General features: G+C 43.1%; 1 protein-coding gene across 5 annotated transcripts in view; it reads left to right on the top strand.

The window, feature by feature from the left end:
• The window catches only part of SNX31 (sorting nexin 31), a 64,045-nt gene that overhangs the window by 32,645 nt on the left and 14,211 nt on the right, over positions 1-17,189 (top strand). For all 5 annotated transcript variants that reach the window (XR_007472555.1, XM_033438187.2, XM_033438186.2 and 2 more), the window contains exons 8-10: positions 2,162-2,231; positions 10,626-10,718; positions 14,584-14,787. Coding sequence is in view for 4 of the 5 variants with exons in the window: in XM_033438187.2 (XP_033294078.1) it covers positions 2,162-2,231; positions 10,626-10,718; positions 14,584-14,787 (367 nt within the window). In the remaining variant the exon portion in view is untranslated. The remainder of the gene's footprint in view (positions 1-2,161; positions 2,232-10,625; positions 10,719-14,583; positions 14,788-17,189) is intronic.

Below are 17,189 nucleotides of genomic sequence, written 5' to 3'. Positions count from 1 at the left end.
AGAGTAGTTATTCTTCTGGAAGCTGCCCATAATAACAGGTGACTAAGCATAGTTGTTCCTGGGATCTGAGTATGTGAACCGCAGGGTTTAGCTGAACTTTAGTCAAGTTATTCAAGCTCTCTAAGCCTCAGTTTCTTTATCTGTAAAATGAGAAATAATAATAATAGGGTCTATCTCATAGGATTATAGTGAGAGTTAAATGAAGTAATCCTATATGCTCAATAACTTTTGGTCATGTTTATTATTGTTATATTGATGATAATTATGATGATAATAGTAACCACCACCACCCCCCAAATCCCTGGGGCTTAGACTGTTTTGCCCATGGGCTCGCCAGAGAACTTGAGATCAAAGAAGAGATGAGGATTCTGTCCCTCACCTTGAAGCTTGAATTGGAAATTGGGCTTTGCCTATGTCTTCATTAGATAGATAACTTCTGGATCATAAGTGCAAGACAAAATGTCTACCCCATCACCAGCCTGTATCTCAGATCCGGGCAGGTTGCCTTTGCTCCTGGGGACTGGGAGGAAAGGAGGTCCTACTTCAGCTGTTAGAGCTGAGGATGAGGTCACTGGAAGGGGAGAGCCTGGAGAAAGGATCGCGCAGGTGCCTGGCCCTCTGTCCAGAGTGAGGTCTTACTGGGTTGGAGCAGGGAGGCTCGCTTGACTAACACTAGCTGTGGGATTCCCAGCTGGAGAGGCCTCGCAGTGAGACCTAGTCAAGTTTTAGGGATTTTTCTCTGTCTGTGAATTCCCTGGTGCCTCTCTCCAAAGATGCTATAGTTCCTTCCAGACCAGAGGGTACCTGCCCTGGCCTCGCAGGGCTGCAGTCTGGGGTAGGTCTGGGAGTTCTCCAACTCTGGTGCAACAGTGGCTATTCTCTGCCACACAGGGCACCTGGGGAGAAGGGGTGAAATAGCTAAGTGGAATACAGGGAGGAATACTTCAGCTTCTCCTCCCCAGCCCCTAGAATGAAGCTGATCTTCAAGCGACATTTTCATCCTTTTCCTGGTCTGTGCCAATCCCACTGTCTCTGCCCCCTCCACTGCTGAGTGCCCTGATTCTGCTCACCTGTGCCTTCATACTGGTGATAGACCAGCGCCGGCACACCCTCTCTTGGTGGTTTCTGTCGGTTCTTAGCATGCCACTGGGCTCACACAGTACTTGTAACTTCACTTCATGCTGACGACTCTAGAGCTGTTAGACAGACATGAGGCCCTGCTATCTGCAAGTCCCTTTGCCAAGGTCCAGAGGGCCAAGTCTGAATAGGACCCAGCCCTGATCTAAGGGGTCTTCACACCTGGTGTCAAGATCAGCTTGATCAGAGCAGCAATCAGGATAAACTCAGCGTGCTGAGGAAGCACGGGGCGGGGGGGCGGGGGGTGGGGGGGGGCGGGGGGGCGGGGTTTGCTAACACAGACTTGAGGAGGAGGGACCAGAGGAGGGCACATGAGGATGAAGCTTGTGGGAGAGGCAGGTAAGTCTGGGAAGGAGGCTGCTGAGGCGGGTGGTCTTCGGGGTGGAAGGACAGAAGAGAAAACAGGGTTGGAATATAGAGTGTGGGGGAGGGGAGAGAGGCCAGAGATGTAACTGGAAATGACATTGGGGTCTTGGGAGCAACCAGGATAAATGCTCTAAATCCTGGGACTATGAGAGTCTGAAAAGTTACTTGGGAAAGACCACTCCAGTTAGAATGTGGAGTGTGGGACTGAGGGAACACAACCAAGGCAGAAAGCCTGGTGAGGAGGTCACTGGAGCAGCTCAGGCAAGAGATGACATGGCCTGGGTACCGAGCAGTGATGTAGATGTGGGTACAGGGCAGATCGTTATGCCAGGAATTGCGGGTGGGGAGAGGGCGTGAAGACTTGGTAGCCAAGAGGGGAGCTGGGTGTGAACAGTGATGTGCACCATTCCCTTCAAGATTTTTTTTTTTTTTGCATTTCTATTCTCAGAGCCCACCAGGTAAGCTTACAATATGAGGACAATAGGAAACAGAAGAGATGGGAGGACAGTTGAAGACTAGGCAAGCAGAGGGTTGTGGCTCTGCTAGAAGAGGGGGCCTTGGTTCAAGGCGTCGAGGACCACCACTTCAGAGAGCATGTACTCCCAGGTGTGCCCATTAGCCGTGTCATGAATTAACTGAACGCTCCTGAATCATGCAGGTACCTGGACCCATCCCTCGACTCCAGGCTGATGGACTGCAGAGCAGCTGTAGATTTGATCTACATGCAGGTGAGGCGAACCAAGAGCTATCAGAACACCAGATACTGTAGGCCTTTTGAGTTTGAAACCATTACAGAACACGTGTGGCAGTTCAGAATTCTACCTCCATACCTAGAAGAGGCAAATTCATATAAACAGAAAGTAGAATAGAGGTTACACGGGGCTGGGAGGAGGGGAGGTGTTATTGTTTAATGGGTATAGAATTTTTGCTAGGGATGATGAAAAAGTTTTAGGTATAGAGAGTGGTGATGGTTACACAGCATTGTCAGTGTTTTTAGTGCCACTGAACTGTATAGCTATAGATGGTTAGAATGATAAATGTTATGTATATTTTAACCACAGTAACTGAATAAATGGAATATAAATAGATAAATATTCTTAAAGAAGTAGCGTTTAGAGGGAAAAGAATTCTATCCCATTCTAACAATCTCTCCGAAGCGGCAGCTGATACTCCATCACCTAGGCTAATTTACATGAGAAGGGAAAGGATATCCCTGCTAATTTAAAGTCATGGTCCCTAAATCTCACTTTAGCATAATCTTCTTTTTCCCTAAACCAACAAGTAGCGTACCCGCCCCCAGGGCCAGCCTCATGGGCAAGTGGCCTGTGGGGCTGCACTGCCCCTGCCCTCCGTGCTCAGACGGCCCCAGGCTTGTTGAATGCTCTGCTATCACATCTTGAAATTCTTAATTTTTTAACAAGGGACCCTGCATTTTCATTTCGTACTAGGCCCTGCAAATTATGTAGTCGGTCCTGCCTTACCCCTGCCCCTCAGTCTCCAGAAATGTAAATTTAGAGTTTGGCCTCCTTTCCTTGCCCGACTTAATGTGGTGAAGGTTCTGCTCAGCGGTGGTCAGCAGAGGCTGCCTCTGTGATGCACCCCTGGTTACCCCCATCTCAGCTCCTGCCTGCTTCCCCAGCTCCCCGCCACTCTTCACCCTCATGAGGCAGCATCTTCGGAGGCCTGATTCTTTCCCAGGCCTGGCTTGCCAGTTGTGGGAGGGAGGTTTAGAAACTTCTTTTAAGGTGTTCCATGAGGTTATCCCTCAGTTTGTTCTCAAGCAGCAGAATCGTGGGTCAAACTCCTGGCCTGTTTAAACCCTCCTACGGTTTTCTATTCCCTCAGACTAAACCCCACATCCTGATGTACTTGCTTTATCTTCTTAGCATTTCCACCATTTCACTATATGTAACATTTTTGTTTACTGTCTCTGTCCCTACTAGAATGATTTCTCCATGAAATTGGGAATTTGTTTTGTTCACTGTTGTATCTCCAGAAACTAGAACTATTCCCAGCATGACCTTAGCATTAAGCCTCCTGGCGGACCCCTCATAGTACTAACTGTTCTAAATGCATTGTTTCATTTAAGCTTCATAATAATTCTGTCAGGCAGTTGGTACCATCTGCATTTTTAAGAAAAAGAAAAAATAATGTTTGCTGACAAAGGATTGAGTAGGCTTAGACGTGGAGGATTTAGAAAAGGGATTTAACACATTTGCAGGTGGCTTTTATGTAGTGCGGTTCTAAGCTGCTGTAGTCTGTGGCTTTTCATAAACTAAGGAGGTAAAATTGAAGAGAGGGGAGAAGTGTCGGGTCAGACATTACTTTTAATGAGCTTTGCAAGGGGACAAGGAAACATTGATAGAACCTCCTGCAGTACTTTGGTTGTAGCAAAAAAGTGAAAGGGTGGATTTTGATGCTTTGGTTTACGAAAGAGCATAGAAGAGGAAAAGCACTTCCTTCCTTAGGTGACTTCTGGTTTTGTTTTAAGCAATTACATTGCTTTAATTGGATTATTTTAAGCAAGTCTTCATTTTGGAGTTGTTTGTTAGGCAGCAATAGCTAACTGATACATAGCTGTTCATACTGTTTTCCCTTTAGTTGGATTAGGTGTGTTGTTGACATATGTGTTGAGTCTAATTGTCATTTAAACTTACTTCGTAGAGTATGATTCTGCATGGAATGGGAGTTATTGCTTACACAGAGAGGCAAAAAGTGGGTGGCAGAGTTCCCTTTTATACTGGAAAAGCAAGTGTTCATCTTTGAAGAAATGACTGCAGTTCCATGTTTCACATTTTCTTGCAAAGCAACAACCAGGTGCTTTTTGTTCCCAGAGAGAGGAAACTGATCCATTTTATACCAAGATTAAGCAAAAGGACTGCCTAGCACAGGCTGAGCAGTGCTGCTGAAGGTGAGAGAATTTGCCACATGCCTCAGAAGAAATGAAAGCAATTACCAGCCGGGAGAGACTGGCATGAGCAATTCATGCACTGCACAGGACTGCCACATGGCACTGTGTTATAATTCAATTGGCAGTGTTTTTTCTTAGTGTCACACAAGACCATCGTATTGTAAAATCAACGGAATCGTCCGTTTGACAAAATAGAGCATGATTTGTGTATATATCTCCCCCACTAGACCACCAACTCCACACAGGGACCCTGGCTTTTTCAGCACAGGGCAGAGAACCTGGGTGTATGACTGAACAGACACAGCAGACCCCAGCAGCCAGAATGTCACAGGACTCACAACCTTAACACACATTTCTCCTTAGGTGAGTTTTTAAGAGACCAAGACCATCTAGTAAATGATTTCCACAAAACTCTTCTAAATTCTAAGAAGGCAAATCAAAATATCACTTATGAAATAGTTAATGTTCACTATGGTCTTTTTTATGGCTAGGATATAGTTTTGAGCTCATTTCATATCCCACTTTGATCCATGTATACCCATGTTCAGTGTACTTACACCCCTGTTACATGAGCTGGAACATAATTTACCATTTTAAATGTTTACTGAGGCTCTGCGCCACTGTATTCTTGCTGTTATTATGATACATTATTAGTGTCTGGTTTATTTGCCAGCACATCCTTCATTGAGAATGCATCACCTAATTCTAATATTGTTTCTGTGGCATGGTTTCCAGGGATACAGAGTAGTGAGAATTAGAACTGCTAGCATCATAATACGATATTTACCTGTCTTCATTAAGGAGTTGTAAACCAGAGAGATATCGATGGTGTCTCCTCCTCTTATAGCTGGGGGAAAGATGGCTTCATGGAAAGCACACTGAATTGTAGTTTCAAAAACGCATTCTATCCCTTGCTCTGTCACTGGCTCTCTCTCTCTCTGGGTGACCTTGGTACAGTCACTTCATCCTTCTAGAACTGGAACTACAATTTCTCCCTGTGAAGCGATGAGGCTGAACTAATAGTCTCTAAGTAAGTTTTCTTCCAGCTTTAACAGACTGACATTCAAACCTTAGCTCTTTGCCTGGCAAAATCTTCAAAAACCTGTAGCTGATGTCATAATAACCGGTGCCATTATCATTCCTTGAATTCGAGCGGAGCCACTGAGAAATGGAAAGGGGGCCCCAGGCCAGCAGGAGGGAGGGAACCACAGTGCTGCCTCCTTTGGGAAGCCTTACTTGCCTTCCCCCTCCCCACCCCCATGGTATTTTGTTCTGCCCTCCATTATGGTGCCTGCACCTGGTATTGTGAATACTGGTTCACACAGTTATCTCCCTAGGTAGACACTGAATGGCCAAGGGCACAGACTGTGTCCTGGGTGCTTAGGATATGTGAGTGAGAAGCAATCATCCTTTTAAAAAGTTAATGGAGGGCTTCCCTGGTGGCACAGTGGTTGAAAGCCTGCCTGCCGATGCAGGGGACACGGGTTCGTGCCCCGGTCCGGGAAAATCCCACATGCTGCGGAGCGGCTGGGCCCGTGAGCCATGGCCGCTGAGCCTGCGCGTCCGGAGCCTGTGCTCTGCAATGGGAGAGGCCACAACAGTGAGAGGCCCGCGTACCGCAAAAAAAAAAAAAAAAAGTTAATGGAGGGCTTCCCTGGTGGCGCAGTGGTTGGGAGTCCGCCTGCTGATGCAGGGGACGCGGGTTTGTGCCCCAGTCTGGGAGGATCCCACGTGCTGCGGAACAGCTGGGCCCGTGAGCCATGGCTGCTGGGCCTGCGCGTCCGGAGCCTGTGCTCCGCAGCGGAAGAGGCCATAGCAGTGAGAAGCCCGCGTACCGCAAAAAAAATAAAAAAATAAAATAAAAAGTTAACGAAAAATTTCTGAGGAGTTCTGATAAATAACAGTGCCATCATATTAACCATTAAGGAATACTCTCAATATTTTTTAAAGCAAGCGTGTCCAGTGATGTCCCACAAGCCAAGTGGGCTCCCGCAAGGTGTTTCCTTCCTCCTTCTTTTTAAAAAAAATTTTTTTTAATTAATTAATTTATTTATTTTTGGCTGTGTTGTGTCTTTGTTTCTGTGCGAGGGCTTTCTCTAGTTGCGGCTAGAGGGGGCCACTCTTCATCGCGGTGCGCGGGCCTCACTGTCGTGGCCTCTCGTTGCGGAGCACAGGCTCCAGACGCGCAGGCTCAGTAGTTGTGGCTCACGGGCCCAGTTGCTCCGCGGCATGTGGGATCCTCCGAGACCAGGGCTCGAACCCGTGTCCCCTGCATTGGCAGGCAGATTCTCAACCACTGCGCCACCAGGAAAGCCCCTCTTTTTTAAAATTTGAGTGACATTAAACAAAATGGAAGATTGCATATAAAAGTATAAGTTTCTGGATTTTCTAAAAAATACTGAAGGCTCAGTCAATTCTGGGCCTACATTCAGCAGGGCCACCACTGGCCCATTTACAATTTGTGCACATTAGGAAAAGGTGCCCCTTCCCCCAGGCAGGCCCAGCCCTGCATCAGGGCCCATGGTACGATACGGGGTGTGTGGGCTGACCACTAGCCTCCCAATAACCCCATGGCTCAGTGCCCTTGTATGGGCCCAATCTGCTCCCACATCCCTGGCCTTGCTCTGCTCAGCCTCAAACACCCAGAGCCAAGTGGCTGATGCCTTGTTTAAAAAGGCCTGCACTCTCCACTTCTCACTACAAAAGCCTCTGCAGAGGGCACTAGCGTATGTGTGATTGAAGCTCATGAAAACCTTGACTTACGTGGTTTCATGCAATTTTAAAAATTAGGTTCCGCGTGAGTCTCCATCAGCCAGTCTTCGGGGAACCATATAACTGAATAGAGACATTTATCTAAACTTGACTCTCTCATCGCCTGGAGTGAGGTACTGTATATAATACATTTGAGTGATGACTTCTGAAGTCATAATCAGGGGCAAAGGTTTTCAAAGGTATAAAACAAAAACAGTTACGTTACCTCTCCTGTAGGACATGTAAATCTGTGTTTGAGACTCCCAGATCTTCTAATGATGAATGATGTATCTTTGGTTAGTACTTACATACTAACCGCCATGATTGCTGTTTGCCTTGTATTTTTAGCCATGTTTCTCTTTGACATCGTTGCCCTGTTCTAACCGTCCTTACAGGGCTCTAAGATCAAGTAGAATTCTGGAAAGAAAAAGGTGTTTTCTTCTTCATACCCATGCTGATTCCATTCTGGTGTGGTATCTAGGTTCAGTTTTGAGAATAGTTGGCAATGAGGAGAAAGCCTTGGGGTGTGTAGCTGCCTACATGGTCAGAATTCAGTGTCTTGGGCAATAGGAGGAGGGATTGGTGGAGTGGTCAGATCTGGGTTTTAATCCAACCCTTGCCACTTACTTACTGGGTTGTCTTGAAAGTCATAACCTCTCTGGACCTTGATTTTACCCATTTGTAAAATGGGGGTAAATGTTCCTAACCCACAGAACAGTTTGGAAAAAGTCAATGAGAAAACTTATGTAAAACAGGTTCTCAACAAATAGTAGTTATTCTTCTTCTCCTCTCTAAATCCATCTCCTTTCCTCCAACCTAAAGAACAACATCAAAAATTCATTCAGCTTTTCTTTCTCCTCTTGGAGATAAGGCATAACCTGTCCTTCATTGATACGAGGGACATAACACATAGACTTACATTCAGACTAAGATATAAATAAGTGCTGATAATTGGCAAAGAATTGTCTGCAGTTTTGCTGTATGTAAGACACTGGACAAGATACACTGAGGTAAAGGACTCAGGCTCTTTCCTTGAGGTGTTAACAGCCTGAGGACCACTGGAAAACTCTTTTAAAGCATGATGGCAGCATAGCACAGGCTAAGTGTATGCAGCTGATGAGATGGAAAGCTGATCTCAGAGCCTGCCCTGGGGCCAGGCGGGATAAAGGGGTAAGGGAGGCTGGATGCCAGGAAAAGAAGGGAAGAGTACAGAAGAAATTGCTGAGGGCTTAAGTTGTCTTCAGGTGATTTCTCTCTTTAAGACCAGTGTTGTTCTGCTTAAATCATCAGTGCAGATTAGGAAACAGAACTGAGCAGCCCATCAGGGAGGTGGAGTTTGGGAACACTAGCTGGTGGCAGTTACCCAAAGCTGAGCAAAAAGGGCCTAACAGTATATTCATTTTTAATTGTTTTCCAATTGTAAGATTGTTTTCATCTTATAAAAATATGCAAATATGGAAGAGCTCAAAAACAAAAGTAAACATCATCCCAAATCTTAAATCGATCATACGTATAAACTCAACTTTTTTGATGTATTTATTTCATATACTACATTTCGCTCATATGTACATCCATTTTCTTGACTCCTAAGTGTGGATGCAAGGTCTTTTGGCTTATGTTTTATATATATTTTTTGTTTTATAAAAATCAGGATCTGGGCTTCCCCGGTGGCGCAGTGGTTGAGAGTCCGCCTGCTGATGCAGGGGACACGGGTTCGTGCCCCGGTCCGGGAAGATCCCACATGCCGCGGAGAGGCTGGGCCCGTGAGCCATGGCCGCTGAGCCTGCGCGTCCGGAGCCTGCGCTCCGCAACGGGAGAGGCCACAACAGTGAGAGGCCTCCGTACCGGGAAAAAAAAAAAAAAAAAAAATCACGATCTACTACTATGCCCTTATTTTGTAACTTGACATTTTTTCATGTATCAATGCATCACAGACTTTCCTCATGTTGTTAAATATTCTATATAGTTTTAAATGATAGCATAAGCTATTATTTGGTTGTACCTAAACTCAATCACCTATTTTTGGGCATTTCATAATAGTACCTATTTCATAGTGTGGCTGTAAGGGTTGACATTTTTCTTTATGCACGGGGGGGCGGGGAGGAGCGCTAAAATAATAGAAATTTATTCTATCACATTTCCATAGGCCAGAAGTCTGAAATCAAGGTGGGTGCTGGCAGGACCATGCTCCCCCTCAGGGTGCTGAAGAAGTTTCTGTTCCTTGCCTCTTCCATCTTCTGGTGGCTCCGAGCATTCCTTGGCTGGAATACTACTCAGCCATGAAAAAGACGAAATCCTGCCATTTGTGACAACATGGATGGACATGTTGTATTTCACTCAGTATTTTGCTGAGTGAAATAAGTCAGATGGAGAAAGACAAATGCCATATGATTTCACTGAAATATAAATGAAATAATCAATAAATAATATGATAAAATAAATGAACAAACAAACCAAACAAAAACACATGCATAGATACTGAGAACAAATTAGTAGTTACCAGAGGGGGAGGGGGTGGGATTGACTTTTGTTTTAGAGCAATTGGAACATTGCCTGACACATAGTAAGCACTATACATGTGTTTGCCACTATTAATAGCTGGAAAATTTTCAGTATTACAAACAATAGTAGTAATAGCCTTATCAGTACATTTTCCCCACGTCTATGTTTGTCATGCCTATAGGTGGTTTTAGATTTATATGCCAAGTCACCTCCATAAAATGTTACCAGTTTAAATTGCATCAGATCTATATGAAACTTCCTGTTTCTCCAAACCCTTGCCAACTCTGAATATTATATGTGTTTTTTGTCTTTGCTAATTTGAGAGGCAAACAGATTCTTTGACTAGTGAGGTTCAATCTATATTTGTCATTTGGAATTCCTTTTTATTAATTGCTGATACGTATCCTTTGTCCATTTTCCTATTAGGGATGTTTACATTTTTACTGTTGGTTTACATAAATAAGATCAACTCTTTGCCACATATGATGTAGTCATTTCCCTTGGTTTGCCATTTGCTTCTTAGTTTTGTTCTTGGTGGTTTTAGATACAGAAGTTTTTATATTTTTATGTAATTATACATTCATTTATATGACATTTTATCTTTGTATCTTAGAAAGGTATTTCCTAGCACAAGATCAGATAAAAATACCTTTTATTTTCTTCTGGTTCTTTTATGGTTTTTACATTCGAATCTTTAACCTATCTGTGTTTATTGGATTGGGTGGTGTGGGGAAAGAGCAAATTTTATTTTCTTTCCTAAGTGCTACCACTTGTCCCCAAACCATTGAGAAATTGCTTCCCACATCCAACTAATTTAAAAAGTAACCTTTATAACATGCTAAATCCTTATATGTGTCCACTTGGGTCTGTTTTTATAGCCTTTCATACACGAGTATTTTTTGTCAGATTAATTCATTTCTGTTAATTTTGCTAATTTTACAACTTATATTGTTTTAAGGCAATACAGGACATTGAAAAAGAATGGGCCAAACCCACAGAGGTGCAGAGGCAGAAATTAGAGGCTCTCCAGAAAGAAGACAACCAAACTAAGGTGAATGAAATATTGCACCAAGAGAAATCTCTTGGAAGGTAGTTAAAGAAACAGACTGGAATTGAGCTGGTTCTGTAATTTATAAACCCGTGAAGCACTAAAAATGGGGCCTTTTTAAAAATGAGAATACCTTCATTGATTTTTCTTTTCATAAAATTAATAAAGGCTTATTGTTTAAAGATTCTAAAAAATACAGACAATATATTGTGAGTCCTTTGCCAGGTTCATTAATATAGACCTTTAATAGCATTTTTAATGACACAGAGTATTCCATTTTATAGTTATGTTATCATTTAGCCAACCGATTTCCTATTATCGGAAGTCAGGTTGTTTCCAGGATTTGCTGCTATAAATCACGTTGGCAGCGAACACCATGAGGCCCAGGGCTGAGTCTAATTTATACATACTCTTGTGTGTTCCCAACACCTGGTACGGTTCCTGGCTGAAAGTCCCTGAACACAGCAGCCAACGTCCTCTGTCTTTGAATACATGTTCTATTATTCTTTAGGATATATTTCTAAATGTCCATTTTAAAAACTTCCATAAATATGGTACCAACTCACATTCCCCCAAGCAGTGTATACAAGTCTGACAAGTTATATTTTAACAGAAGAAATGGCCTTTGCTTCATTGTGTTGTCTTTTTTTTTTTATCCTTTATACTTAACCAGTGTTCACCACCAAAGCACTGATTTTGAAGAAAATGCCAACAAATTTAGAGGACTCATTTATACTTAGGTTGATATAGAAAGTAATTCTTCAAAATCTACCATGAGAATTTTAATGATGAGCTGCAAAAAAGAAAAAGCATATACTGCCATGATTTAGTATTTCCCCCCTTAGTATTCCACCCCAGCTTTGTCTGAGAAATTTTGAAGTTCAGTTTCTCTGTGTATTTGTAAATTTTTATAATTACAGCTTCTATTTTGATGGACAGCGTATTGCTACTACTTTGGATACAGTTACCAATTCTAAGGACATTTCTGCTCTATAAACTTCTTAATTTAGTAAGAATGCCGTTTTTAACCATGCTGCTTTGCTCTACCAAAATTTGTATTTTTGCCACAAAACAAATTTTCTTTTCTTTAAAAATGTTTTACTTATTTATTTATTTGGCTGCGTTGGGTCTTCATTGCTGTGCGTGGGCTTTCTTCTGGTTGTGAGTGGGGCCTGCTCCTCCTTGCGGTGCGCAGGCTTCTCATTACGGTGGCTTCTCTTGCTGCGGAGCATGGGCTCTGCTGCGGGCTTCAGTAGTTGTGGCTCGTGGGCTCTAGAGCGCAGGCTCAGTAGTTGCGGCACACGGGCTTAGTTGCTCCGTGGCATGTGGGATCTTCCTGGACCAGGGCTCGAACCCGTGTCCCCTGCATTGGCAGGCGGATTCTTAACCATGGCGCTACCAGGGAAGCCCTAAATTTTATTTTCTATGTTGAATGTTTTACCTGATTTTATCATAATATTTTGATAGTGGTCTTTTAAAAACCTCACTTTGAGTGTATGAATTTAGTCCTCTAAATTTTCTTTGCATTTTGTTCAAAATCAATGCTTTAGTGGTTGGCCAAATATAAAGAATAAAAAAAGATAACACAATGAAGCAGAGGCCATTTCTTTTGTTAAAATACGTCTTGTTTGTCAGACTCGTCTATACTGCTTTGGGACAGGGTATGTGTGGGGTTTTTTTTCATTTGAAAAAATATTGAACCATTATTCAAGTTAACAAATGATTTTCTCTTGAAGCATCTGAGAATACTGCTATAAAACCAGTATTATTTAAGTGTTTGTGAAGTTCTGCTAATGGAGTGAACACATTAACAACTATTGCTTAATTTTATGCACATGTACAAGAAAACTTGGAATTGAAAATGAGTGAAATTAATCTAAAGGAGCAGTCATTTGATCTAAACCAGAGAGAGGCTAACTATGGCCCATGGGCCACTGTTTGTGTAAATGAAGTCCACGGGCACACAGCCACGCTCATTCATGCATGTATCGTCAAAGGCTGCCTTTGTGCTAGAGTGGAGGAGGTTAGTAGCTGCGACAGAGATCATATGCCCCCACAATTGAAAATATTTACTACGTGGCTCTGCAGAAAAGTTTACCAGGGCTTCCCTGGTGGCACAGTGGTTAAGAATCCACCTGCCAATTCTGGGGACATGGGTTCAAACCCTGGTCCGAGAAGATCCTGCATGCCGCCAAGCAACTAAACTCTGTGCCACAACTACTGAGCCTGAGCTCTAGAGCCTGTGAGCCACAACTACTGAGCCCATGTGCCACAGCTACTGAAGCCCGGGCGCCTAGAGCCTGTGCTCCACAATAAGAGAAGCCACTGCAATGAGAAGCCGGCACCACAATGAAGAGCAGCCCCCGCTTGCCACAACTAGAGAAAGGCTGTGTGCAGCAATGAACACCCCATGCAGCCAAAAATAAATAAATAAATAAACTTATTAAAAAAAAATAGTTTGCCAAACCCTGATCTAAATGAAAATACATAACCATACCTTCAGCAGTTACACATGTTAAATTATCTTTTTAAGGCTTTTTTTTTTTTTTTTAGGCCACGCCATGCAACATGCGGGATCTTAGTTCCCAGACCAGGGATCAAACCCATGCCCCCTGCACTGGGAGCACAGAGTCTTAACCACTGGACCGCCAGGGAAGTCCCTTTAAAGTACTTCTTAAAACAACTAATTTTCAGGAATTCCCTGGCGGTCCAGTGGGTAGGACTCTATGCTTTCACTGCCGTGGCCCATGTTCAACCCCTGGTTGGGGAACTAAGATCCTGCAAGCTGTGTGCCACAGCCAAAAACAAAAACAGAACTAATTTTCAAATGGATAATCCTTTTAGAGTTCTGTCCTCTGGTTTTCACACAGTCAGTAATATCAGTGCACCTCCTTTGAATGGCAAACGCCAGCCAGCATTTTGAGCATAGTACTTATTCATCAACAACTTTCTTGAGAAATGAAGCTTAACTTTTAATTAAACAAATACTTGCATCTCTTTTAGAGCATTGCAGCCAAGAGTTTATTACAAATTTTTTAAGTGTTACCAAAGAATAAACTAAATTAAATTTATTTTAATTTAAATTAATTAAATTAAAGATTTATACCATATAATAAAAAAGAACTTTTGTAGTAAAAGCCATGAAACTATTCTAAATGCTCTGCGGCAAGATTGCTCAGCCCCGGTCCCCACCCACACGGGTAGGTAGCATCTACTTACAACCTGTCATTTCTGTTGTTGCCCACTGACCCAAAGGGAGGCCCGGCAGCTTAACGCATCTCCTAAGCTGAATGCATGGGCTTCAGCACAATGAGCTGGTCCAACATGTGGCCGGGAGGGACAGTAGCCTGGAATCCTCTGCCACCTAGTAGCAAGAGTCAGCTGTCCCTCACCGCATATGTCTCAGCAGGTTTCCCTTTATCAGAGAGCGCTCATGTAGTCCTTGAAAGGGAGGTGTAAGTTACCTTGCTTCAGGGAAGGATTGGGAGAAAGCCAGGTTGTCCCTGGGTGGTCCTTCTGACTTAACCATGTGGTAAAGTGAGAACTACCTATTCATTCGATTTCCTTCTACTCTTTTCTTCCTTCTTCATTCACACATCGAATATTTTTATTTCCACTATGTCTGAGCACTGTAACAGGAGCAGGGAGACAGTGGTCAACGAGGCAGGACACACCATGAACATGCGCAGCGTTTATTGTCAGCACAAGGGGCATTGTCTTCATTTGTATCGTCCAGAAGAAAAAGGTGCTTTCACTGTGACTCCATTCCATGTGTTGCATTAGAATGGTAGTAGCTTCTGACATGAGATTTTCATCTGCTTCAAGCAGTCTTTTGCTTCCTCCATCCCCCACCCCCCCTTTGGAGCAGTTTTTGGAGCTATCCCAAGAGGTGTGGCACTATGGATACGTGCAGCTGGATCCCTGTACCTGTGACTACCCAGAACCCGGCTGTGGGACCGTTCTTTCTGTTGGCAATAATGAGATCAGCTGCTGCATAACCCTGCCTGATAACCAGACCCAGGATGTCATTTTCCAGATGAACAGAGTGAAGTGCTGGCAGGTCACTTTCCTTGTGAGTATCTTGGCAGCTTGCCTTACCCATGATTTAAAGCCTCCACCCACGATTTTAAAATCCTAGTGTTCTCGATGACAACAGTGGTATTGGGGACACAGATTTGCCATTCGAATCAGTACCTTGAGTGGACTGGCATCTAAGCCACAGTAAACATCACCTAGTGGTAAAAACCTGTCTATTATCTGGTACAAGTTCCCCACCCTTGCTGTAGGACAACCATCTTCCCACCTTCCACCTTCAGGCTTCTTTACTGCTTGAAGGGTGTTTAAAGTAATAACAACGAGTAGCAATAACAGGTACCATTTATTGAGCACTCAGTACGTTCTCAGTACCGACAAGATCTCTATGCTTGGAAACTGAGCGCTGCCCATCAGAGCTATTTTAAGGATCCCTGGCATCATACCTACCTTGCCATCTCCTCCCAAGAGAAACCCTTCTGATCAGACTTATTGAGTGCCTACTTTGTACCAGGTGCTGTGCTGGGCAATGCCACATCTGCTATTTAATTAAGTTCTTAAAAATAACCCAGTGAGCTAAGAGGGATTATCCCCTTTACACAGGCAATGGAGGTTAACTAGTAGAGGATGAATGCTACTAGAGTAACCATGATACCCAGTTGCTAAATCCATGAAACCCACAGGGATTTTTTAGCTGGCTTGGTACTAGGCCAGTCTGTGGCATTTGATACAGTCAACCACGTCTTCCTTTTCAAAACTTCCCCTGCTTCCTCCCCTAATTTTGTGGGCTGCCTCTCCCTCTGACTACTCCTGAAATGCTGGTGATTCCTGGGGTTCCATTTCTAGCATCTTTCCTCTACATATTCCCTGAAATCAATTACAGATGACTGGTTAAAAGTCCAGTATTTCCTACTGCATTCTTGACATCTTCACCAAGTGTTTCATAGACACCTCAAACTCAACCTTTCCCCAAACCAGACTCATCTTTTCCCTCTCATGCCCATCCTAAGGTTCTTCCTCCTGTGTTCCCTATCTTGATAAAGGGAACCTCTACCACCACTCCTTAATTGCCAAACCAGCAATCTTCAAATAATCTCTGGCTTTTCTCTTACCTTACATGTTTTTTTAAAAAAAAAAATTTTATTGACGTATAGTTGATTTACAATGTTTCAGGTGTACAGCAAAGTGATACAGTTTCACATATATATATGTATATATTCTTTTTCAGATTCTATTCCATTATAGGTTATTATAAGATATTGAATATACTTCCCTGTGCTATACAGTAGGTCCTTGTTGTTTATTTTACATATAGTAGTGTGTATCTGTTAATCCCAAATTCCTAATTTATCCTCCCCCCACCTTATATCAGCTGATATAGAGACCTATCTATTCTATGACCCTGCTTTCCCTCAAAACTCTCCCTTTCTCTCTGCCCTCACAGCTTGGTCTCAACATTTCCTGCCTGGATGAAATCCACAGCCTCCTAACCCTTCTTTCTGCGCCACTCTTTCCCTCTGGGGGTCAGAAAAAAATATATCATATGATTTCAGTCTTTTTGAACTATGGGAACTTGTTTTGCGGCCCAAAGTTTGGTCTATCTTGAAATGTCCAATGTGCACTTGAAAAGAATGTAAATATATGCTGCTAGTATTGGGTAGAAGAGTCTATAAATGTCAATTATGTCAAGCAGTTGATGGTGTTCAAATAACCTCTGTCCTTACACATTTCTCTCTACTTGTTCTGTCAGTTATTGTGAGGAGTGTTAAAATCTTCAACTATAATTGTAGATTTGTCCATTTCTTTGAGTTTTATCAGTTTTTTCCTTCTTTTCCTGCCTTCTTTTGACCGAGTGACTATTTTATGATTCTACTCATTTGCACCATTGGTTTTTTTTTTTTAGCTATACCTTTTAAATTTATGGTGATTTAAGGGTTTGTTTTTGTTTTTTTTTTTTTTTTTTTTGCGTTACGCGGGCCTCTCACCATTGTGGCCTCTCCTGCTGCGGAGCACAGGCTCCGAACGCGCAGGCTCAGTGGCCGTGGCTCATGGGCCTAGCCGCTCCGTGGCATGTGGGATCCTCCTGGACTGGGGCACGAACCCATGTCCCCTGCATCGGCAGGCAGACTCCCAACCACTGTCCCACCAGGGAAGCCCCTAGAGATTTTAATATATATCTTTAACTTATTACAGTCTACTTTCAAATATTACACTATTTCACAAAAAGGGTAAAACCTTACAACAGTGTACCTCTATTTGTCCCTTCTGTCCTTTGTGGTATTTGTTGCTATACTTTATTTCTACATATAAGCCTCATGCTATGTTATAATTATTTTTGCTTTAAGCAGTTAATTATTTTTTAGGTAAACTTTTAATTTTGATGTAATTGTATATTCACATGCAGTTGAAAGAAATGGTACAGAGATCCTGCATACGCTTGAC

The sequence above is a fragment of the Orcinus orca genome, chromosome 17 (genome assembly GCF_937001465.1).
Source record: "Orcinus orca chromosome 17, mOrcOrc1.1, whole genome shotgun sequence".
Classification (NCBI taxonomy): domain Eukaryota; kingdom Metazoa; phylum Chordata; class Mammalia; order Artiodactyla; family Delphinidae; genus Orcinus; species Orcinus orca.
Note: the sequence above shows the minus strand (reverse complement) of the source record. Positions and strands in the feature narration are given on the sequence as shown.